Source organism: Bos mutus, chromosome 3 (genome assembly GCF_027580195.1).
Source record: "Bos mutus isolate GX-2022 chromosome 3, NWIPB_WYAK_1.1, whole genome shotgun sequence".
Lineage (NCBI taxonomy): Eukaryota > Metazoa > Chordata > Mammalia > Artiodactyla > Bovidae > Bos > Bos mutus.
The window spans coordinates 91,401,610-91,426,333 of NC_091619.1; the positions used below are offsets into that span (position 1 = coordinate 91,401,610).

Below are 24,724 nucleotides of genomic sequence, written 5' to 3' on the forward strand. Positions count from 1 at the left end.
TTGATGCTTATGAACTGTGGTGTTGTAGAAGACTCTTAAGAGTCCCTTGGACTGCAAGGAGATCCAACCAGTCCATCCTAAAGGAAATCAGTCCTGAATATTCATTGGAAGGACTGATGCTGAAGTTGAAACTCCAGTACTTTGGCCACCTGATGCGAAGAACTGACTCATTGGAAGGAACCCTGATGCTGGGAAAGATTGAGGGCAGGAAGAGAAGGGGACGACAGAGGATGAGATGGTTGGATGGCATCACCTGCTCGATGGAACATGAGTCTGAGCAAGCTCTGGGAGTTGCTGATGGACAGGGAAGCCTGGTATACTGTGGTCCATGGGGTTGCAAAGAGTCAGACACAGCTGAGCAACTGAACTGAACTAGTGTTCTTGCCTGGGAAATCCCTTGGAAAGAGGAGCCTGGTGGGCTACAGTCCATGGGATTGCAAAAGGGTCAGACAACTTAGTGACTAAAAATAATAGTGCCTAACTTACAGAAGGTAGCCAGTATTATTTGTTGGGGAAAAAAAAAAAGTGTAATGGCTACCTGGAAAAAATCAATTGTAGTTGTAAAAGGAAGTTTGTCTCCAAAATCAGAGGCAAGGTTGCAGCTACTTAGGGAAGAACAAATTTGTGTCATAAACTGTGCTTCCTGCCCTTCCTCCCCTGCTGCCTCTGCTGCTAAGTCGCTTCAGTCGTGTCCAACTCCGTGAGACCCCATAGACAGCAGCCCACCAGCCTCCCCCGTCCCTGGGATTCTCCAGGCAAGAACACTGGAGTGGGTTGCCATTTCCTTCTCCAATGCATGAAAGTGAAAAAATAAAGTGAAGTCGCTCAGTCGTGTCTGACTCCTAGCGACCCATGGACTGCAGCCCACCAGGCCCCTCCGTCCATGGGATTTTCAAGGCAAGAGTACTGGAGTGGGGTGCCATCGCCTTCTCCGATATCCATCCCCTACCTAGTCTCCAGTTTTCCACTTCAATAATTTCTGATGATTTATGCTCCTAACTGATCCATTACCAGACCCATCCCAACCAATCTTTTACGCACCTAAAATGAGTACTCTACCTAAACACAAATCTGATGATGTTTTTCCCCAGTTTAAAACACTTCCATGTCTCCCCATTGTCCTCAGAATAAAACCCAAACTTCTTAGGATGGCTTAGATCATCCTCATGATCTGGCTCCTGGTTGTATCTCTAGTTTAAATTATTAGTATTCTGGCTCAGATAGTAAAGACATTGCCTGCAATACAGGAAACCTGGGTTTGATCCCTGGGTTGGGAAGATTCCCTGGAGAAGGGAATGGCAATCCACTCCAGTATTCTTTCCTGGAGAATTCCATAGACAGAGGAGCCTGGTGGGCTATAGTTCATGGGGTCGCGAAGAGTCAGATACAAGTGACGAACACTTTCATTTCACTTTGCATTCTCATTTTAACATCATATAGCGAAATTGTTTCAGTTCTAGACTTGTACTTTGGCACATTCATTGTTGTCCATGCTACCTCCCCCTTCTAAGTAATTTGTATTAATCCTTCAGATTTCACTGAGACCTCACTTCCTTTAGAGAGCCCTTCCCTGACATTCCCCTCCCTTTTCCTGACAACTCTGAAGAATGGGCAAAGGATAGTGCAGGAACAGATAAATTGGAAAGTCTTAAGAAATTAAACTTCTGCAATGAAATGAGAAAACTATAGTCAAGATTCTTTAGATCATGGTTGGATTTCTTTAAGAACTTTGTAAATTTTCTTTAGCTATGTTGGCATGGTAAAGATTGAAGGCAGGAGAAGGGGACGACAGAGGACAAAATGGTTGGATGGCATCACTGACTCAATGGACATGAGTTTGAGCAAGCTCCGGGAGATGGTGAAGGACAGGGAAGCCTGGCATGCTGTAGTCAATGGGGTCATAAAGAGTTGGACACGACTGAGCTGCTCAACAACAACTGGCATGAAATACAGGGGAAAGATCATGAGCTCTGATGTCAAAAAAGCCTGAATTCAGAGTCCATCTCCACCTTACCTTTGGGTAGTACCCTGTGAGCTTCACTTCCTCTTCTGGAATACCAAACTTACCGAATTTCAAAAACTAAGAGATCAACACCGCCTGTGTCAGTTTTGTGCTTTCTAGTAGACAGGATAATTTCTAAGGAAAAGGGTCATTTGAAGCTCTGAGACTTTTAGCAACTGTCGCTTTCTGGGCATCAAAAACACAAAGACTAGCTATTAAGTCTTTGTCTTATCCATGTCTGTAGCTTTGGTTTATTTTTCTTATTGTAGTGATCAGCAGTAAAACCTGTATTACTATAGGAAGAGCCTGCTTAGAAAATAAAGGAACTGGAATCACAGAGCAGTACAAAGTATCAATGGCCCTAAAGAAAAGGCTTCCTGTATTTAGGGAGGGGCAGCCTGGAGTTCTGAGATCTCCCTCTTGACTAGTCTCCCTCTGTGCTCAGTCACTCAGTCTTGTCCGACTCTGTGAGTTCTGGACTGTAGCACGCCAGGTTCCTCTGTCCATGGGATTTTTCAGGCAGAATACTGCAGCGGGGTTGCCACGTTCTCCTCCAGGGGGTCTTCTCCACCCTGGGATCAAACCCACATCTCTTCAGGTATTGGCAGGAAGTCTACCACTGAGCCCTCTGGGAAGCCCCAGTCTCCCTCTTTGCTAATTTGATTAGTAAAAGGTAACACACTGAAGTAGTGAACTTGAAGAAAGACAAACCACTCCAGGGAAACGAAATTAAGGAAATTATTCTCTAAGGCCCATCCAAAAAGACTCTTTTTGTCTCTAAGTTATCACAGGTGGGCAGAAAATGAGTAAAATAAGGGCAAGTGATACATATAAAACTACATGCATCCATTTAAAGTACTGTCCTTTATTCCAACATTTTCTCTCCGTGTTTATTAGTTTTAACATTTTTTTTTTAATGAACTTATTGTGAAGGCTTATGAGAGGAAAAACTCCTCTACCAACTTAGGTCTGATTGTTGGAGGTGGAAGGAGACCTATAAATTGACTGACAGAGGGTAAACAAGGGGAAATTTTATTACACACATGGGAATAACCTACATAGAAACTAACTCCTGGAACAGCTGTGGGGAAAGGTTTACATACTGGCTTAATACGACAGGGGAGTTGGTTTAGAGCTTCAAAGGATGGGAGGTTCTGATGAGAGTTGTTTATACAATTATTTGGAAATGTCTCAGTGCTCAACGGAGAAGTCAATGGCAACCCACTCCAGTACTCTTGCCTGGAAAATCCCATGGACAGAGGAGCCTGGTAGGCTGCAGCCCATGGGGTCACTAGGAGTCAGACATGACTGAGTGACTTCACTTTCACTTTCATGCATTGGAGAAGGAAATGGCAACCCACTCCAGTATTCTTGCCTGGAGAATCCCAGGGACGGGGGAGCCTGGTGGGCTGCCGTTTATGGGGTTGCACAGAGTTGGATACAACTGAAGTGAGTTAGCAGCAGCAGCAGTGCTCAAGGTCAGTGCCCCTTTGATTGGAGACCTCCATACAAATGAGGTCTGTGGCAGGTGACTCTTCTAAAGCTCCATACTAGTTAGATAAGGCATGTTCAGATATTTTCACATTTAAGTAATCTCTATCTGTATCAGTGTGGTGGTTTCTTGGTCTCTTTAGCCCTATTACTTTGGGGAGGAAATTTTCTCCCTAAGTTGTAAAAGGCTTATGTTTTATTGTAGGAGACACTACAATAATGACGCTAAGGGCCAGTGAGGTTGCAAATCATAAACTTGGAAAACTGTCAATGGGTTCCATCCTTTGAGAGAGGCCAAAGTGTGAGTGGGAATGGCCTTAATGTTTAAATGAGATTTGAGATTGTCCTGAATGGTTAAATTGATTTTCCCCTTTATAGCACAGTGTTTAAGAGCATAGATTTCAGAGTTTGATAGACTTAAATCTTATGTGTGACTCTGAAACTTCATAACCTATGAACCTGGCAAAGTTATTTCATACCTCACAATTTCCTTACCCATGAATGTCATAATTATCTTCTTTACAAGGCTGTTGCAAGGCTCAGCTGGAAAAGTATACATCAAAAAATGCTTAGCATATGTATTTCCGGTATGTATTTTCTGGATATATGGAATTCTAAGTCAATCATCAGAATGTACTGAAAACTAGTGTTATTTGAAATCATACCCTTCTTACAATAGAATTTGGCACAGTGGTAATTGATTGACTCCAAATCACATAGTTGATCTGTTCCCATAGGTCTTTAAAATAGAAGATTCTTTAAATCCATTGCTAGTATCCACAAACAATAATGTGGTTTATTTCATGAACCAGTTTCAGAGGACTTTTTTGATTATACATGTCTTAAAAAAAAACTTTTATTCATTTGGTTGTGCCAGGTCTTAGTTGCATTACACAGGATCTTTGATCTTCATTGAGGCTTGAGGCCTGTGGGATCTGTTGTGGCAAGCGAGATCTAGTTTCCTGACCAAGAATCAAACTTGGGCCCCCTGCATTGGGAGCCTGGACTCTTAGCTACTTACTGGATCACCAGGGAAATCCCACATTTGTCTTTTTAATTCAAAGGTATCGCTACTGAGACTGTACAAAGCAGCAAAGATTCTTCAAAGAGTGGGGAAGCTGGTATTAAAACAGTATCTAGGTTTAATTTACAAATTACTTTCTATATATGTGATATGAGACAAGTCATATCATTAGGCTTCCCCTTATTTATAAAGTAAGGAGTAATTCTCTTCCCTTACAACATGTTTGAGGGTTAAATACAGTACTTGTCTCATTATTCATACTATTTCCAGTTTTGAAGGGCTTTATTTTAGACTGAATTGATGAAACCAAGAATTAGGTAGAACATGTGTTTGATAACTCCTATATTGAAATATGACAATCACATTCTAGCTTTGTCATTGAAAATGGTTCCTTTTATAATGTGTATTGATGTAAAGTGATAGGAGAGCTGAGGTTTTTTGTTGTTGTTCTTTACTCTTATAGTCACATCACAGTCTAGGAGAGACAGTCCTTTATTGACAGTTTTTGAGTCACTGCATGATGATTTTAAACAGCTGTCTTACTGAATGCACAGGAACAAGCCACTCATCTGCAAAATCTGGTATCATTTCCACAAACCTGCTCCAAAGGCTGCTTCTAGAAGTCAAGAGCTGCGTGTCGATACTCCCACCCTGTGACTTGCTTTTATAGGCTGAATTTTCAGACTGCATTAGAATCTTAAATTATAAAAAGACAAAAAATGATTAATGTGAGTGCTCATGGTTTCTGATATTCACCCACTCCTCTCAATTTGAAGTTATGCAGTTACTTGGAGGTGTTCATTGGATTCTTACAATGCAGATTAAGAATAGGGAACAGGAAGTAGAAAGACAACTCAGGAGAAAAGAATTTAAATTTAGCAAGAGACTGGGCCAATCTACATAATAAAAACTGCTAGAAAGGGTAAGGGAGAGGGGAGAATGGAGAAAGTCTTGCTTTTTTTCTTTTTGAAGGTTGGCTATAGACAACACAGCTTAACAACTTGTTTGGTTAAATATTGTCCAAAGGTATTTATCTTCCTCAGTATGTGTGGCTCATAGTGATACCATGTTAGTATTGAATGAATTATTGAAGAGACAATGAGGGGTTAAGAAAAGCTAATACTTATTATAAAAATTATTTTAAAAACTACTTTTAAAGGTGGCTTTCCTGGTGGTTCAGTGTCTAAGATTCCACACTCCCAGTGCAGGGGGCCTGGGTTCCACCCCTGGTCAGGGAACTAGATCTCACATGCTATAACTGAGAGTCCCCATGCAGCCACTAAAGAACTTGCATGCCCCAACAAAGATCGAAGATCCCAAGAGCTGGAACTAAGACCCAGCACAGCCAAGTAAATAAAAATAAATAAAATATTTTAAAAAACCCTATCACTCTAATACATCTAATCTCACGTTTGTGTATCAGTGAAGCAGTAGTATTTCTAGTGACCATTCAACAATTCTATGGCATCTAAACACTAATGCTGCCCTACACCATCAGTAAGGACAGTCAATGTCCACTTACGACCATTTGGTGCATTCTTTTCTGTACCATTCATTTGATGCTTAATCACAATTGTCTAAGAGCTAAGCAATCTCATGCTATTATTGCACTAATGGGGGAGAGAGGAACCATTGGATTGTAAATTTGGAAGTAAGAACAGACGTGCAAAGTTTGTCACTGACTTGCTGTGTGATCTGGGCAACAGCATTAAGACCCTGATGCTGGGAAAGACTGAGGGCAGAAAGAGAAGGGGACAACAGAATGAGATGGTTGGATAGCATCACTGAATGATGATGAGTTCTTAAATTATTGAGCAAACTACAGGAGATAGTGAAGGACAGGAAAGCCTGGTGTGCTGCAGTCCATGGGGTCACAGAAAATCAGACATGAATTAGCAACTGAAAAACAACGATTTTCCCTAAGACTTAGTTTCTTCAATTATAAAATGAGGTTTCTGAAACTAAAGTTATTAAGGACTCTTCCTGGTCATGGGCTTCTTATATTGTTGCAGGAAGGAGAACCTCTTCCAGGGCCCTAGAGTGGGCTCTTGTCTAACACACGGAAAAGAATTGTCCGAGGAGACACACGTGCTGACAAAGCAGATTTTATTAAAAGGGCACCCGGGTGAAGAACAGTAGGGTAAAGGAATCTGGGAGAACTGTTCTGCCACGTAGCTCAGAGTCTCGGGTTTTTGGTGATGGAATTAGTTTCCGGGTTGTCTTTGGCCAGTCACTCTGATTCCTTCCTGGTGGCGCACACATTGCTCAGCCACGATGGATGCCAATGAGGATTCTGGGAGGTGGTCTGATACATGGTATCCCCTTTTGACTTTTCCCAAACTCTTCTGGTTGTGGTGGCTTATTAGTTCCATGTTCCTTACTAGGACCTCCTGTCATAAATCACTCATGCAAATGGTTACTATGGTGCCTGGCCAGGGTGGGCAGTTCCTAATAATACTTTGTTTTTTGGTAGCCTCCCTCACTAAATGGACTTAAACAATAATGCCAGTTAATTATCTCAACAGTTGTGTGAATGACTATCAACTCAGATATGCTCTTTAGAAGTGTTCTTGGGCTGTCTGATGGGAACCCAGTCTTGATTAGGTATAGTTTCTGTGGCTCTACAACAAATACTGTGGAGTGGTCTGTGTTATGTAATATTTATCTGTTTACTACTTCCTCTTCTCGACAAAACTATAAATTCTCTGAAGGACTTATGTAAGTTCCAACACATGAACAGTACCTGTGTTTGTGTTAGTTGCTCAGTCATGTCCTACTCTTTGTGACCTCGTGGACTGTAGCCCGCCAGGCTCCTCTGTCGATGGAATTCTCCACGCAAGAATACTGGAATGGGTAGCCATTCCCTTCTCCAAGGGATCTTCCTGACCCAGGGGTCAAACCCAAGTCTCCTGCATTGCAGGCAGATTCTTTATTGTCTGAGCCACCAGGAAAGCCCAAACAGCACCTAGCGTGGGAATTTAATGAAATGAATGAATGGAGTTCCAGGTCCTGAAAAAAAAAAAAAAAAAAAAAAACACTGGAAATTTTTGCAGTAAAATCACTGGCCTTTGAGAAAGCCAATTGAGAAAGCAATTGTTATAAGTGGATGACCAAGGAATCTGCCTTAGTTTTAAATTTGAAAGCAAATGTCTAGAATAAATATAGACAAGACGCACTTTACATAAAATTTGTAACATTTATTTAAGCAAAAAAAAAAAAAAATAACAACCCCAAACAAAAATCTGTACACACAACATTAATACCTAACGATGTCCTGATTTAATATATAGCATGATTCAGGTACAGGACCCTCCCATTCATCTGGCCACAGTGAGAACAGTGCCTTCAGTCCAGATAACTGAGAGACTTTGAAATGTATACGTATTTTCCAATGAATTTTTCATATCTTTTGAAAAGAGTTGAACTCTTCTACCAGAATTCAAGCAAAAGATACCTTTTTCCACACTCACAAGTCAGTGAGAATTTGACAGTGGGAATGCTACAAAAGTCAGGGATTTAAAATTTTATTCTTACAGGTTATCTGAGAGTATAAATCTTGACATAACATCCTCCCATTATTAAATGCTCTCAAGAATTTCCTGCTTTTATGAAGTATGTCACAGCTTTCATTAGCTAAGTAGCTTCTTGCTTCTAAGCTGATTAAAATAAGCTTAAAAGAACCCAATTTGAACAATTTTCCAAAGTAACTTCAAAAATTAAGCACATATTATTAATGAATTATTTATTATTTCTCATAATTTGATATATTTGGATTTTCTAAATATTCTTAACAGCCATTCTGTCTAGCTATACAGTCAGGTTGTGCTCTCCAGCAGAGCTTTGCTTCATCCAGAAAATGAGAAATAGCATTGATTTTCCCATAATTTATTAAAAACACTGGGGGAGGGTAAAAACAGGCAGAGAAAGCTCTTTCTTAGGTTAACATTGAATGTCTTCAGTTAAGATTTGGAAACCACAGAATGCATAATTAGGAGTGTACATGTCATGCAAAATCTATGAAATACTAAAGAAGATAAAGCCATTATGCATTTTAAGCACACTCAGCAAAATCTTCTATCATACTGCTATTTTCATCATTGGATGAAGCTTGGATTTGCATTATTACTTAAATAAACAGTTCATGAGTTAACACAAAAAAATGAAAAATGTGTCAATACAAAGCGGATGGTAACGTTTAAATACTCAATATCCAATGCTACAGTGGATTTCAGAGGGAAACCATAAGTTTGCAAACCTCTCTGTAAGTTGTCTCAGAACACTACTTGGAAACCCTAGCCATATAAAGTCCCCAAAAAAGTAACATGCAGATAAAACTGCCCACATCAGCTGACAGTATGACACTGCCTTTAACTTACACCTTCAGTTTAATACTGTTTATCTCAAGATAAAAGTTGCACAATAACCAAATAATGTAAACATACTATTAGAGGGCAGGAGAAGGGTAGGTTTCAACATATACAATACAGCAAGTTTATTTCCTGGCTACTCAGGACCTCTTTTTCAACCTTGGGTACTGCTGCACAGTGTTTCCTAAGGGGTGGAGCGCAGGGGGAGGAAGAATGTCAGACATTCTAAAGCACTAAGCCAAAACCAAGGTTTATTAATTGATTCTACCCTAATTCAGCACACAGTGAAACAAAATATGTTTTCATCAAAATGTGTCCCAAAGATCTAGAAGATGGCCCAATACTATCCTGAGCAATGCATAATTTAAAATACAGCCAAATGACTGACTGGGGAGAAAAAGGGCCAACTCAAAAGGTCCCACCAGCAAGATTAACTCCCTAGGCTGGATATTCAGGACCAATGTTTTAAAACATGAATCCTTGATTCTTTGGAAGCTTGCAAACCAAAGATATGAAATTAAATTTCTACAGTTGCCTTGTGGGATTCATCTCCACCTGGGTCATTCACTTAAATTGACTAGTGCCACTAAATAGCATTTCTGTCCAGGAGTGAGAAGCAGCAACACTTAAGGTCAATTCCTGGGTCTGTGAGTCTGATATGATTTTTTTAATTCTCAACTAAGATCAGTAGCCACTGAGTATTTGACCAGAGAGTAAAGTAACTTATTACTACTTGATTTATGTTTCTTTTCAACTACAAAAGGACAAAATGATTTTTTAGAGTATAAAGAGAACAGCAAAACTTACTTGATGGGAAGAATGATATACCTAAATTATTTTTGCTTTTAGACTGCTCTTGTTTTACTCATTGATAACAACATGCATCATTATAGTCTAAAAAGTCTAATTCCATTTCCTTTAGTAGGTTTAAACCTTACTGTTTGTGGACTGACGTAGTGATAATTTGCAATATCTGAGTGCACCAATGATTTGAACAATGAGTGGTTCAACCCTAGTCTAAATTGTGCTTGAAACAGCACCTCTAACCCACTGAAGAGGTAACCCTTGAAGGCACCAAGTTCCATTACATTCTAGTGTACAAATGCAAACAGGAGGCCGAACAGATTCTACCTTAAAAGACAGGCCAGTTACACCTCATAATTTATATATGAATGAGTGAAAGTTGCTTAGTCATGTCCAACATTTTTAGCCATATTTGAAAACAACTTATAAAGACAAAAACCTAGAATTTGCCTACAAGGAGCATGTACTTTTGTTTTAAGTAGGATACAACAGAAACTTGAAGCCAAACTTCTCAAACAGGCTGTTCCTTAACTACGCAAGCCAGAAGACCTGGAAATGGTCCACAGAGCTAGCAACTTCTAAGCTATTGTAGGACATCCTATTTTTGACATTTTGCCTTAGGTATTTAAAACCCAGGAAAAGGGGACATTTTAAAAAGAATTTTCCATTTCCTCTGAAATATTTAACTTGTGAAAATTTATCTTACAGCTATAAAAATTCCTTGAATCAGAATTAACCCACAATTTAAAATGGTTTTTAGTGATTCTAAATACCTATTTTCTTTTAGTTTTTATTTCTGTAAAGGAGTACCAAATAATTCAAGTATGATTATTGTGATAGTGGTATGAAACATGTATGTCAAAATATTAACAGCATACTAATAAGCCAGCTCCTTTCTAAATAAAAATGCTTCTGAATGATCACAATGATTTAAATGTACCATTTAAAATCTCTATTGAAAACATTCTGGCCATCTATGAAAAAAATGCAGTTATCTAAGACTGCAGGTTAACCTTATTCACAAACTGAAATTTAAAATGGAAAATAACTCTCTTGGTGACTTGCTGCCTCCCAACTGCCATTATTGATAACTGATTCTTTACTATACTATAACAACTCTCCTAAAGAAAAGAAAACTGTCTAAAAAACAATCTATCACAAAATACTTCCTTTTCTGCACTGCAACTAGAATCATTACATTTAACAATCATCTAATTCTTATTTATTTTTGGCAGTGAGACGTGGATATCTTTCCCTAACATGAAAACATTAAGATACATATATTTTGAAACAAAAGAAAATTAACTTCTTGTGGCAAAATTTACTATTGTTAATTATTATTTTAAGTGAGCAGGTTAACACCATATATGGTCTCTATTCCACCGAACAAAAAGACTTTGAAATAGAAAAGAACAGTCAGTTTTAGCAAGAGACCATTTTTTTCACAACAATATGACATAAAGAGATTCAGACAGTTAATTAATCTCTAACACAGAATGCTGTAATATTTTACACCATGGTAGCTTGGGGAAATATTTCTAGAGAGTAACCTGCAATCTGTATAGGAAGCAGCAGTCCACATCTCCAAGAATTAATATGAAGAACAAGCTACTGCTCAATGTCTTAGGAGAGGTGGGTTCCAGAAGATTAGCCAGTCCCAGTTTAAAAATACCTCAAGAGCAGGCCTTTTCCCAGTTCCTAACCTCTATTCTCCCTTAGTAGTTTTTAATGTATTTTCTGCCAGCCATCCTGGCACTAGCCAGTAAGTAGCTTTCACAAGGGTAGGACTCAGATTTCCATTCTTTCACACTAAGAAGGACATCTTATAAAAGATACACAAACAGAGAATAAAAGCATTTTATACAGAAGCAGTATAAAATTTACAACTGAAGCAGTGCCAGCAATCAAGTTAACAGCTTATCTGAAGCTGCAAATTGATTGGAAGGGACTTTAAAATCAGAAAAGTCTGGCCTAAGGGTTCGTGCAAACTTCATCATAAAACTGTAGAATTTTAAGCACAGTTAAGTTCAAACACTGAAAGATGTGGAAATCTTCCTAAAAGGCAATGATGAAGGAAGAGACCCTTCTTGCCTAATAAGTTAAAAATCACAAGACAAATCAGAGACTGTTCACATGGGCAGTACTATACATTGTCAATCCCATACTCATCTTATGACTCTTATCATAGAAACCCCTAAAACATCACAGAGGGTAAGCTATTCCAAGTGAACTTATCACAAAAAGAATTTCTGTGACTCCATTATCCAATTACCTATGGCTATCAATTTAGTCTGGCCTGGGACTGCTTTTTACAGGGAGGTGGCCTCCCATGGCGTACAATGTGTTTTTCTAAGCTGTCCAGAATGGCCACAGCAATCTGCTGGACGTGGGGATCAGTCTGTTCGTGTTCTTTGATGTTGTATAAATGCTGCAACCCTCCTTCCTCAATCAGCATGCTGCAGTACCTTGAGGCTGAAAGAAAACAGGAGAAAGAGCTTTCCTTAAAACACTTTACTGCCTTTTTTGTGGAATAATTTTTATTTATTCGCTTAAATTTAAGCTGTTTTATTATTGCCCATTAACATAAGTTAGAGCTTGATAAATGTCTCTGCGATGATGTTACACAACACTACAGGACTCACATATAGGCCATAGACAACATTCATAACATTATATATATATTATAATATATATATATAAATCATAAGACAGGCAGTCCAGAAAATCTTTGACCCCAAAACGTGGGTAAGATAGGTACTTTAATTCATTTCCAACGTTTAAAAAATAATTTTAATGGCAGTCATATTGTATATGCCAATGTTCATTATTTAAAAAAAATTTTTTTTGGACTTCCCTGGTGGTCCAATGGTTGATAATCTGCCTGCCAATACAGGGGACACAGGTTCTGATCCTTGGTCTGGGAAGATTCCACATGCCCTGAGGCAACTTAGCCCTTGCACCCTAGAGCCCATGCTCTACAACAATAGAAACCACGGCAATGGAAAGCCTGAGCACAGCAGCTAAAGAGTAGCCCTGCTTGCTTTAACCAGAAAAAGCTCGCGCGCAACAGAAGACCCAATGCAGCCTAAATAAATAAAACATTTTTAAAACTTAAAAAAATTTTTTTTTTGCACACATGCTTTTTTGAGGGGGTAGGGGTAGGGAGAGGGCTGTGCTATTTGGCTTGTGGGATTTTAGTTCCCCAATCAGGGATTGAAACAGGAACCTCAGTAGTTAAAGTACAGAGTCCTAACCACTGGAACACCAGGGAATTTACTGTACATATGTCTTTTAAATTTTTTTAGTTTTAGTCATATTTATTAAAGTCTAATTTACATGCCATAAATACACCCAATTTAATCTACAGTTATATGAGGCAGAGGATGAGATGGTCGGATAATGTCACCGACTCATTGGACATGAATTTGAGCAAACTCCAGGAGATACTGAACAAGAACAACAGATACACTGGTGTAACCACCAACACAATCAGGATATAGAATATTTTCAACAACAAAATAAGTTTCCTTGTGCACCTTTGCAGTCAATCTCCCCTGCACCTCTCATCCCAAGCAACCACTGTTCTAATTTCTGCGATGTAGATTTTTGCCTGCTGCTGCTAAGTTGCTTCAGTCGTGTCTGACTCTGTGTGACCCCATAGACGGCAGCCCACCAGGCTCCCCCGTCCCAGGGATTCTCCAGGCAAGAACCCTGGAGTGGGTTGCCATTTCCTTCTCCAATGCAGGAAAGTGAAAAGTGAAAGTGAAAAGTGAAAGTGAAGTCGCTCAGTCGTGTCCGACTCTTTGCGACCCCATGGACTGAGGCCCACCAGGCTCCTCCGTCCATGGGATTCTCCAGGCAAGAGTACTGGAGTAGGGTGCCATTGCCTTCTCCTACTCAGTTTTCTCAGCACGATTGGCTGAAAAACACGTTCTTTTCCCACTGAATTGTCTTGGCACCCTTGTCAAGAATCATTTGGCCATAGATGAATGGGTTTAGTTTTGAACTCTCAATTCCATTGCATTGATCTATACATATATCCTAATGATGTTGGGCATCTTTTCATGTGTGTATACTTGCCATCCGTAAATCTTGTATTTATTTATTTATTTATTATTTATTAGGCTGTGTCAGGTCGTTGTGTCCCGCGGGATCTTTTGTTGCGATGCACGGATCTCTAGTTGCGCCATGCAGGCTTTAGCAGTTCCAGCACACAGGCTAGTTGCTCTGTGGCATGGAGGCTCTTCCTTTCCCAACCAGGGATCGAACCTGCATCCTCTGCATTGCAAGGCAGATTCTTAACCATAGGACACCAGGGAAGTCCCCCTGTCATCTGTAAATCTTTGAAGAGACTATTCAACTCTTTTGTCCATTCTTTTGTTTTCTTTTTTTTACTCATTTTGTTTTTTATCATAAGTTTTCAGAGTACATGATATATTTTGAACACAAGCACTTTATCAGACATATGACTTGAAAACATTTTGACCCAATACAGTGGAGGTGACAAATAAATTCAAGGGATTAGGCTAACAGAGTATTGTCATATCAAACACCCTCTTCCAACAACACAAGAGACAACTCTACACATGGACATCACCAGACAGTCAATACTGAAATCAGATTTATTATATTCTTTGTAGCTGAAGATGGAGAAGCTCTATGCAGTCAGCAAAAACAAGACCTGGAGCTGACCATGGCTCAGATCATCAGATTCTTATTGTAGATTTCAGGCTTAAATTGAAGAAAGTAGGGAAAACTACTAGGCCATTCAGGTATGACCTAAATCAAATCACTTATGATTATACAGCAGAGGAGAAGAATATATTCAAGGCATTAGATCTGCTAGACAGAGTGCCTGAAGAACTGTAGACGGAGATTCATAACACTGTACAGGAGGTGGTGACCAAAACCATCCCAAAGAAAGAGAAATGCAAGAAGGCAAAGTGGTTGTCTGAGGAGGCCTCACAGATAGCTAAGAAAAGAAAAGAAGTGAGAGGCAAAGGAGTAAGGGAAAGATAAACCCAACTGAATGCAGAGTTCCACAGAACAGCAAGGAGAAATAAGAGAGTCTTCTGCAAATGAATAATGCAAAGAAGTAAGAGGAAAACAACAGAATGGGAAAGACTAGAGATCTCTTCAAGAATATTGGAAATAATAAGGAATATTTCATGCAAAGATGGGCAAAATAAAGGACAAAAACAGCAAGGACCTAAGAGAAGCACAAGAGATTAAGAAGAGGTGGCAAGAATACAAGAAGAAATATACATAAAAGGTCTTAATGACCCAAATAAACATGATGGTATGGTCACTCACCTAGAGCCAGACATCCTGGAACGTGAAGTCGAGTGGGCCTTAGGAAGTATTACTACGAACAAAGCTAGTGGAGGTGATGGAATTCCAGCTGAGCTATTTCAAATACTAAAAGATGATGCTGTTAAAAGTGCTGCACTCAATACATCAGCAAATTTGAAAAACTCAGCAGTAGCCATAGGATTGGAAAAGGTCAGTTTTCATTCCAGTCCCAAAGAAAGGCAATGCCAAAGAATGCTCAAACTACTGTACAACTGCACTCATTTCACATGATAGCAAGGTAATGCTCAAAATCCTTCAAGCTAGGCTTCATTAGTATGTGAATAGAGAACTTTCAGATGTACAAGCTGGATTTATTTAGAAAAGGCAGAAGAACCAGAGATCAAATTGCCAACATCCTTTGAATCACAGAAAAAGCAAGGGATTTTCCGAAAAACATCTACTTCTACTTCACTGACTACGCTAAAGCCAGACTATGTGGATCATACTTGCGTCCTGAGAAACCTGTATGCTGGTGAAGAAGCAACAGTAAGAACTGGACATGGAACAACAGACTGGTTCAAAATGGGGCAAGGAGTACATCAAGGTTGAATATTACTACCCTGCTATTTAACTTATATGCAGAGTACATCATGTGAAATGCTGGGCTGGATGAATGACAAGCTGGAATAAAGACTGTCAAGAGAAGTATCAACAACTTCAGATATACAGATGATATCACTCTAATGGCAGAAAGCAAAGGGGAACTAAAGAGCCTCTGGATGAAGGTGAAAGAAGAGAGTGAAAAAGCTGGCTTAAAACTCAACATTCAAAAAACAAAGATCATGGCATCTGGTCCTATCACTTCATGGCAAACAGATGGGGAAAAAGTAGAAACTGACAGATTTTCTTTTTGTGGGTTCCAAAATCACTGCAGGCCGTGTCTGCAGCCATGAAATTAAAAGACACTTGCTCCTTGTAAGAGAAGCTATGACAAACCTAGACAGCATATTAAAAAGCAGAGATATCACCATGCCGACAAAGGTCTGTATAGTCAGAGCTATGGTTACTAAAGGTTAAAGTTACCAATGGCATTTAGAGATGGATCCAAACCTGACTGGCATTTGTTTCATCTACTCAAGACAAACACTGACAAAAGGCCAGGACTGCTTGGCTTGACGCCTTTCTGAGGACTTGAATTTTGCACAAGAGTGGGTAATTTAGTCAAGAAGTAGAGAAGTTACCAAAACCCACTGGCGAAGCCCTGATGTGGGCTACAATTAGACTGAGAGAAAATAAAAATGTAAGGATTGATAGGATTATGAAAGTTGGAATGTTTAAACAGACTTTCTAGAAAGAAGTTGTGCCTCTTCTACCTGAATATTTTATGGAAATAAGGATTATGTCTGGCTGGGGAACACTCTCCTACTCAGTATTGTAAGATTAAAATCTGTGGATGAAGTCCTAATGGAGGCTACAGTTAGGAATATAAGGATTAACAGAATTAAGGTAAAAGTTTATAGGAGAATTAGTATGTGAATTTCTTTTATCTGACTGTATTATGAGGATGGACATTTTACTGACTGGGCAATGTTTTCCCTACCTAACATCATAAAACAGAAAGCCTATAAATCCTTCTTTCAAGCAATGTTAATTAGATATGCTAAATGGGGAGGAAGGCTGCCCTAGCCAATGCAGTGTGGAACAGAAGCTGGAGGACTAGTAGGGACAAATTCTCTGTGTGATAGTCCTATGTGAAGGGCAGACTGGGGGTTACGGCAAAAGCCTGTGAGCCTACCAGAGATGACTACTGGGACTCTGGACTAAGAATTTCCATTTAAGGGCATTTTCTGCCTTGCTATTTGACATTAATTGAAGCTACCCTTATGACTGAAGGACAAACAACGATCTTCAAACCTGAAAGAGCCACAGTGTTTTTGAGTGACGTCAGAGAAACACTCTAATGGGGATGACAATGCCCAGAAGAGTTAAATGATATAATGGAATCCGCTTACACAGGGTCATCCTACCTGTAGAATGTAAGGAGGGGACACTCATGAGAAGGGAGCATCTTTCTCACTAGTACTGACTTTGGAACTGCACAAGGAGCTGCCAGATTCTATTGTCACTTGGACAGTGGCACATAAACAGCTCTCCACTAACCAACAAAGAGCTGCCCGGTTTGGGGAAAGCAACTTCAAGGTAAATAGACGACATCCTGTTTGGAAGGTCATCCCTCTGACTAAAAAAGGTAAAATCCAAAACACCTCTGTAGAAGGAACTGCAAACTGTTTTCCCAGCAAGGGTAGAAAAATTGAATAGTAGTAAAAATCCCTGCTTTCATGGGCAGTGGCCAATGGTCTGCCTTTCTGCATCAATAGAGATGATTAGATTGCTTTTCTTTCCTGGTCTGGTAATAGGAAGAAGCATATTGATTTTCAATCTTAAAGCAACTTTGCATTCTTGGAGTAACCTCCCTTTTATACACTGTTAGGTTCTGTTTGTTAACATTTTTTAAAAAGAATATCCTCATCTATGCTCATGAGATACACTGTTCAGTAATTTTCTTTTCTTATGTCTTTGCCTGGTATTTATATCAGGATACCTCTGGTGTTCCTTTTTTTTTTTTTTTTAACCAGCTTTCTTTGAGTTTGGATATTCTCTATTGCTTTGTGTTCAATTTCACTGAACTTTTTTCTTCTTTTCTTATCTACACTTAAGCTAAGATATTTTTCATGTTAAATTTTAATTTACTTTTTATACTTCACTTTTCCTCCTTTTGGTATTCATATTTTCTTAAAAAATCTTGAATCATATCTATAAAAAATGTTTTTAATTTTCCCCTGCTAATTCCATCATCACTATCATTTCTGGGTTTGTTTCAACTGTCTGATTTTTCTCTTGGTTACAGATCATATTTTTCTGCTTCTTCTCTCATCTAGCAATCCATCATATAACTAAACATATTGTTGAGTGTAGACTTTGTTGTCTTTTTTATAAGAGTGCTTAGTTTTTCTCTGGCAGTTTCTACAGAGCAGCTTGATCATTTCAAGACTTGTTTTGTAAGCTTTGTAGGGTTGCCTTAGAGAAGCCTTTAATTTAGGGCTAATCTCTTCTGGCTCTTCTGGCATCTGCAGTGAAAGCCCTAGGTATTATGTTCTTTCCACTGTTTGGAATTTAAATATTTTCCAACCCTGTGTAAGCTCATGTTGTTCAGTTAGCAGTCTCTTTGGTATTTGGCCTCAGGGAGTCTCATCCTAGGCATGCACAGCTTAGTATTCAGCCTAAGACTCAAGAAACTCCTATGAAGATTTCTGGAGTTCTTTCTAGATGTAACTGCATTGTTCTGCCCCCAAATTCCAGGCACCTCAGTCTAGCTGCACTCTGATTTTTGTCTCCTCCATCCAATGAAATTGCTGAGCTGTACTTGATTCCCCTATGCTACTCCAGTAAATGCCTCCAGGAAGAAAGGGAGTCTGTAGAGTTTGTTCTATGCCTGACTCTCAGCACACAGTGTGATCTGATGGCAAACAGCAGGAACTGCAGCAGAGCCTGCCTCCCCACCCACCTCCCCAAGCCTCCCTGACCCCCTTCCACCCCTCAAGGGCCCATAGCAGTCCAGTCACCCTGCCTGTGCCCTGCTGGGGAGACCCTCAGATGTAGGCACACTGGAGGCAGGTCTTTGAGAGGGGAACTCCAGAGTCTGAGGGTGGTGCTGCGTGTGGGCTGGGGCAGGCCACATCAGTGTGTGGTTATCTACTTGAGCATACATCCCTGTGTATGTATGCAGGCCCATTCACATGTCTGTGTATATGAGGGGTGAGCTGCCCACCAAGGGTGGACTCAGGGTTGCCAAAACAGAGGCCTCTCCCAGTTTGGGATGGTCCAGCATCTCTTCACCTTGGGGACCCTGATTACAATTCTGAGAGGTCTCTGCCACCACTCCCTCAGGCTGCCCTCTCCTAATCGATGTACCAACCCTCATCCCTGGACCCACTGAAATCTTCCCTAAGGGTGTCTGTGCCTGGCATGACATTTAGGGCAGCCCTGCCCATGCTCACAGGGCCAAGTGGAGACTGGCCCTATGGCAGAGGTAATGAGGGGTCCTGGCCTCCCAGACTCCCCATACTGGCCACTGTGGCCATCTTCAACACCACCTCCCTGGACACACTCTTATTCATTCAAGAAACAACTACTTTCATCCTCTCCTGCAACAGCCCTCCCTGCCTGCCCTGTGTCCATCTCCTCCAGGAGGTAGAAGGCTGGCTGCTCTGCTCTGTGGCCAGGGGAGACGTTTCTTTGGGCAAAGAAACGGGCTTTCTTTGGGCTTTGGGCAAAGCTGTGTTGACTAGAAAAGGCTGGCTTCCTCTCATGGATCTGTGATTCTTACAGCAAGCCAGCTTCCTTCCTTCCTTGGGCCACTAGGAATGCTTCCCCTGCCCCCGCCAGGCTGTGGCTGTTCTCCATCCCTTTGTTCCAGTCTCCACCATGTTCCTCAAGCCCCTGGAGGAGGCATGGCCAAGAAGAACCAGGTGACAAAGCCCTCTCATTTGTTCTCTCCTTTCAAGGATCAGAATCCTTGCAATCTTTTGTCTAAGACTAGAACAAACTGTTTCAAATTTTCCCCACATTTTTCTATTGCTTATACTCTGGTACCAGTTACTCTGTTGTGACCCAGAATATAAGTCTGTGCTCATATACTTTTCTATCATGTCTTCTTCACTTATAATTCCACTGTCTGGATGTTTCAACATTATTTTACATTCCCCTATTGCTGGACCTCTAGGCTACTTAGAGTTACTTCCTACTATAAATAATGATGCAATGAATATCTCTGTAAAAACAAGCATTTGAGTATAATTTTTAAATTAAAAGGTAGACTACCTAAATGTTCATCAATAGGGATGTAGCTAGGTAAGTTTAATAAATTTATAGCCATATGTTATGGGTTAAATTGTATCTCCCTCAAAAGATAAGTTAAAGTCCTAACACCGGCTAAGGCCCAGTACTTCAGAATGAAACCTCATGTGGAAACAAGGGCGGGCACGTTGGCCCTAATCCAATATTACTGATGTTCTTATGAAAAGGGGAGATCTGGACACAGAAACAGACACACACACACAGAAGACGATGATATGAAGACACACGGAATGGAAAACACCAGAAGCTGGAAGAGGCAAGGAAGGGTCCTCCCCTGGAGCTGTCAGAGAAAGCATGGCCCTACTCACACCTTAGACTTCTAAGCCTCCAGAACAGAGTGACAAAATGTTCCTGTTACTTTAAGCCACCCATTTTTGGTACTTTGTTACACTTGCCTTAGGAAACTAATATACCATAAAATAAAGATTAAGTGATTATTGTAAATCATGTTGCCAAAAATTTCCCAAAATATGGGAACATGCTCATTATAATGTGTGAAACAGGTACTATTATTATTTCCATTTAACAAATGAGGAAACTGAAGTCCTACATTTAATAATTTGCTCAAGATGGCATACATGGTAAGCAGTGGAACATGATTTGAATCCAGGTATTAATAGTCTTGTGTCTTAATCACTATGCTACACTAACTCTTAATTTTTAAAAGGTATACGCTTTTTAGTGCATTAAAACTTCTTAGTGCAAACTGAGAAGTAAATTCCATTTAAGTATAAACAGGGAAGCAAGAAAGTAGGAACCTGAACTACCTGAGCTGGAGATAAAATAATCTAACAATCTCCAAATTACAGTGCATTATAGAATAAATTCTTCAGGGTACTCATTTCACAGAGTAAACGTGAAAAAAACACCAACACCTAAGAGTAGTCACAAAAATGGTACCAGTTAAATGAAAATGCACTATTACTTACTTATTATGTTTTATTGTCTCCTATGAGTCTGTGAAAAGTAATGAGGAAAGAAGCCTGGAGATTAGAGGCTGGGTATAAAATCGGACAGACTGTTTAAAAAATATATATACTGAGAGTTCTCAGAACCTAAAGGTACAGAGAAAGGAAAAAAAATTTATAGCAGAGGCAGTTTAGTGTGGCTAATGAGGCAATCTTATGTTTATGAATGAACAACTCTGCTCCAGGAATTTAGTAGGAGGAGGCAGAAAAGCTTCCAGGTGGAGGTTTAGGTGGGTACAAGGTGGTTTTCTCTGTCGCTTCCCATTCCCTAAACCATCTCCCTCTATCCACCTGACAAAGAAGAACTTTTATTGAGTTCTCTTTTTGTGATACGTGTTCATCAAAGAATGCAACAAGAAAGAATATAACAAAACAGTACTGCTACTTGCTAAAAAACTGTTGTTAAAAAAATGACTCTCACATTCTTATATAAGGCCATTTATAACACAGCCCCTATTAAGACTCTATAAAAGAAACTTAACTTGTACTTAATTGTGCAGAAAAGCTTTATACCCCTTTGAGGATATATAATGTTCTTCCCTCTTATATACAGAAAGAGAACCATGTAGCTGCTTACTTCCAGTCCAGTCACAGAGAGTATATCAATTACTATGAATGGCCTACATATCTAAATTCTACTACCTTCCTTCTATCTTTTAATTTTTTTCAAATTATTTTTCCTTGGATCTGATTTTTAATTTAAGAAAATTTAATTTATACTTTACTATTAAGGTATATTTATGTGCTTCTTTTTAATATTTCAAATCACCTATGGAATGAGTTTATATTAATAAATACTGACAGAGAGTTATATCACATCACAGCCTTCAAAAAAGAATAATGGGAAAAAAATGATATGAAACCTGATTTAAATAGTTTACTTTTCCACACACTATGGATGCCGGCAGCAAGGTCCTAAACACTGAATATACATATCATTTTAATTTTCTAGCTGAAGGACAAGAATTACATTCAAACACAGTTCTCTTTCGGTACATACGATTCTTGCTGCAGACATGTTGCATGGCCCAAACTGCCCATAGCTGGACTCCAGGTGTTGTGAAACAGCCAAGTAATGGGAAAAATGGATTAAAGGACCTAAAAGTTGAAAAGAAAATAAAAGTTACATCCTATACTTTGCATCATTTTCTAAAGCAATGATTCCTGAGCTTTTCACTCCAGAAATTTCATCCTTCTATTTGTAAACTAATATAAATGACCCTCTGTAGAACATCATTCCTTTGTCTTAGCCATCTGATAAAGGATTGTATTCAAACAGAAGTCTTGATGCAGAAGATAGAACGTGATCAGAACAATGTACTTTTTCTCAAAAGCACCTTTCAGTCTTGAAGATACACATTCTGAAGAACAGTAGACCTTGGTTTGGAAACCTAGATGCGAAGTTAGTTGATAACCAACCAATAGAACATCATGAAGGAGGTCCAGAATTTAGCCTATTTCTTCTAGTCTACTGCCCCAAAATGGGTAAAACATATTAGAATAAAAAGTACTGGCAGCATCAGCATTTATAAAATAGACAACAAAATAAACTGTAATGATAATATTTATGTAGCAATCTGGAATAGGAATACTTTAGGTATATTAGTAACTTATCTATCAAATCACTTGTCATAAATAAAGTCAGAATCCAGTATGTACTTTAATAATTATAAACTGCTTCCCTAAACAAATCAGGTGCTGCTTCTAGTTCGTTAAATGTGTTCTCTTGTTTTACACCTCCTTGCATTAATACTCTTCCTAAAATCTTCTGTCCCTACTTAAAACTCAGTTCACAATCTACTTTCTCTGGAAGTTTTTCATTATTTTCCAGTGCAGATTTAAGTACTTTCATCTTTTTTTAAAAAGCATTTTCATCTTTGATTTTAGAGCATTCTATGAAATTAGCATAAGAATGAATTATATCTGATTTACATTTGGTTTCCCTCACTAGGCTGTAAAGTCCTTGTTTGGAGGCACCATATCTTATTCATCTTTGAATTTCAAGGGGATAGAACAAGACTTTGGCACCTGTCTTCAATGAACATGAAAGGAGGACTGATGAATGATAAGTAGCAAAATAAAAACATAGATGCCTAAGGGAAAACGATCATACATCTAATAGCAATGAGCTCTAGGCAAGCAACATGACTAGGTTGGCTTAATATTAATTATCTTGCTAATTACCTGTATGCTACCATCTCACACTCTGGAGTTGGCCATTTCAAAATAGCTGAATGCTGAAAGACATAAGACACACAAGAAGGGATTATAATATTTATTTAGTATTGCATGATGAGGCTTTGATAGTTTAATCATTATGAATGTTGTTTGTATTCTTCCAGAAAACAGCAAGTTACCCTACCAGATCATCCAGGAGAGAATTCCTCTGGCTGCGACTCAATGTCCAAGCTTGTTCACCTCTAGATATTAAGTGGGCAATAATTCCAGCCGCAAAGTAACTAACTTCCACTTCAACACTATGTAGAAGACTACTGATGTGGTCTATAAAATCCTTCCACATTAATTCAGAATGCAGTTCTTGTACTTCAGCTATATTGTTCTGGGGGAAAAAACAGAAAAAGTAATTATGTATAGTAAATGGCTAAATGACACTGCAATGATTTAAACATGTATGGACAAAAGGTGAAGACTGTTGCTATGTTAGCACTGTGGGATTGTAGGTGATTTTATTCCTCTCCACCCCAAACAATAAAATAAAGAAATAGTAGTTTCTTTTCAAGTGATTTAGTGAACTAGATAACCTAAAAATTTCCTGCTGTACAATATCTAGTTGTGCTGGGTGAAAAACAGCAAGCAAACTTTAAATATGTAACTTTTTTGTCTGGGATAAAATGTAAACAGGAAATCAAACTAGAACCTAACAGGCTATCTCTGGCTCGCAGCAGTGGGGGGCGGGCAGGGTGCAAGAAAACTGGGTTTAACAGCCATGCTAGGTCAGAAGTAAGGACCAGAGATACTAAGACTTTGCATACAATGCAAGAATTTTCAAAGCATTACACCTCAATAAAAGGGTGGCCTGACATAGCGACAAAAGAAAGAAGCCTATTGTGATCTGGGCTCTGGCCTAAAAGGAAAAGTCTTCCCTTGTAATTTATAAACAGGCAATACTCAAGCAAGACTGTAGTTCAAATTTACACCATCTGTGTGGTCTGGAGAAACTCCAACCTGAGAGCAACCATAAGACAGGTAGGAGGAAAACAGTAGGAGAGGTAAGGGGAAAGTTTGGTATCTAGAAAGCAGAGATAGGTGAGTACATCAAAAGGATGAAAGGGGTACTTCCCTGGTGGCCCAGGGGTTAAGAATCCGCCTGCCAATGCAGGGAACATGGGTTCAATCCCTGGTCCAGGAAGATTCCACGTGCCACGGGGCAACTAAGCCCATGCACCACAACTACTGAGCCCTGCACTCTAGAGCACGTGAGCCACAATTACTGAACCTGTGTGGTGCAACTACTGAAGCCCCCCCTCTCTAGAGTACATGCTCTGCAACAGGAGAAGCCACTGCAAAGAGAAGCCGGTGCACTGCAGCTAGAGAGTAGCCCCTGCTCACCACAACTACAGAAAAGTCCACGCAACAATGGAGACCCAGTGTAGCCAAAAATAAGTAAATTTTTTTTTAAAGGGTGAAAGGATTAGTAGTTCTAAGTAATGTAGAGAGCCTAAGTAAGATGAAGACAGGAAAGCATTCATTTATGTGAGCAATATAGTGATCCTCTGTCTTAAAAACTTCATGGCCTAGGACCTCCACTGAATGTCAAAATTTGCCTGCTGGCCTGTGGAAGGTAGGTGCTTTATCTGGAGTTGGGATATGATGGCTTGCCTAGGTAGTACATAAGGAA

At 39.5% G+C, this 24,724-nt stretch overlaps 1 protein-coding gene across 4 annotated transcripts in view; it reads right to left on the reverse strand.

Moving 5' to 3' along the window:
• Window positions 1-6,595: 6,595 nt before the first annotated feature.
• The window catches only part of ZYG11B (zyg-11 family member B, cell cycle regulator), a 74,623-nt gene continuing 56,494 nt past the window's right edge, over window positions 6,596-24,724 (reverse strand). For 2 of the 4 annotated variants that reach the window (XM_070368042.1, XM_070368044.1), the window contains 5 exons: window positions 23,228-23,425; window positions 23,050-23,102; window positions 21,866-21,963; window positions 11,961-12,160; window positions 6,597-7,526 (listed from right to left, as the gene is read on the reverse strand). In XM_070368042.1, the coding sequence (XP_070224143.1) occupies window positions 11,970-12,160; window positions 21,866-21,963; window positions 23,050-23,102; window positions 23,228-23,425 (540 nt within the window). In that variant the 3' untranslated portion in view covers window positions 6,597-7,526; window positions 11,961-11,969. Of the gene's footprint in view, window positions 7,527-7,699; window positions 12,161-21,865; window positions 21,964-23,049; window positions 23,103-23,227; window positions 23,426-24,724 lie in introns of those variants that run through there. The other 2 variants (XM_070368045.1, XM_070368043.1) reach the window with 2 other exon arrangements.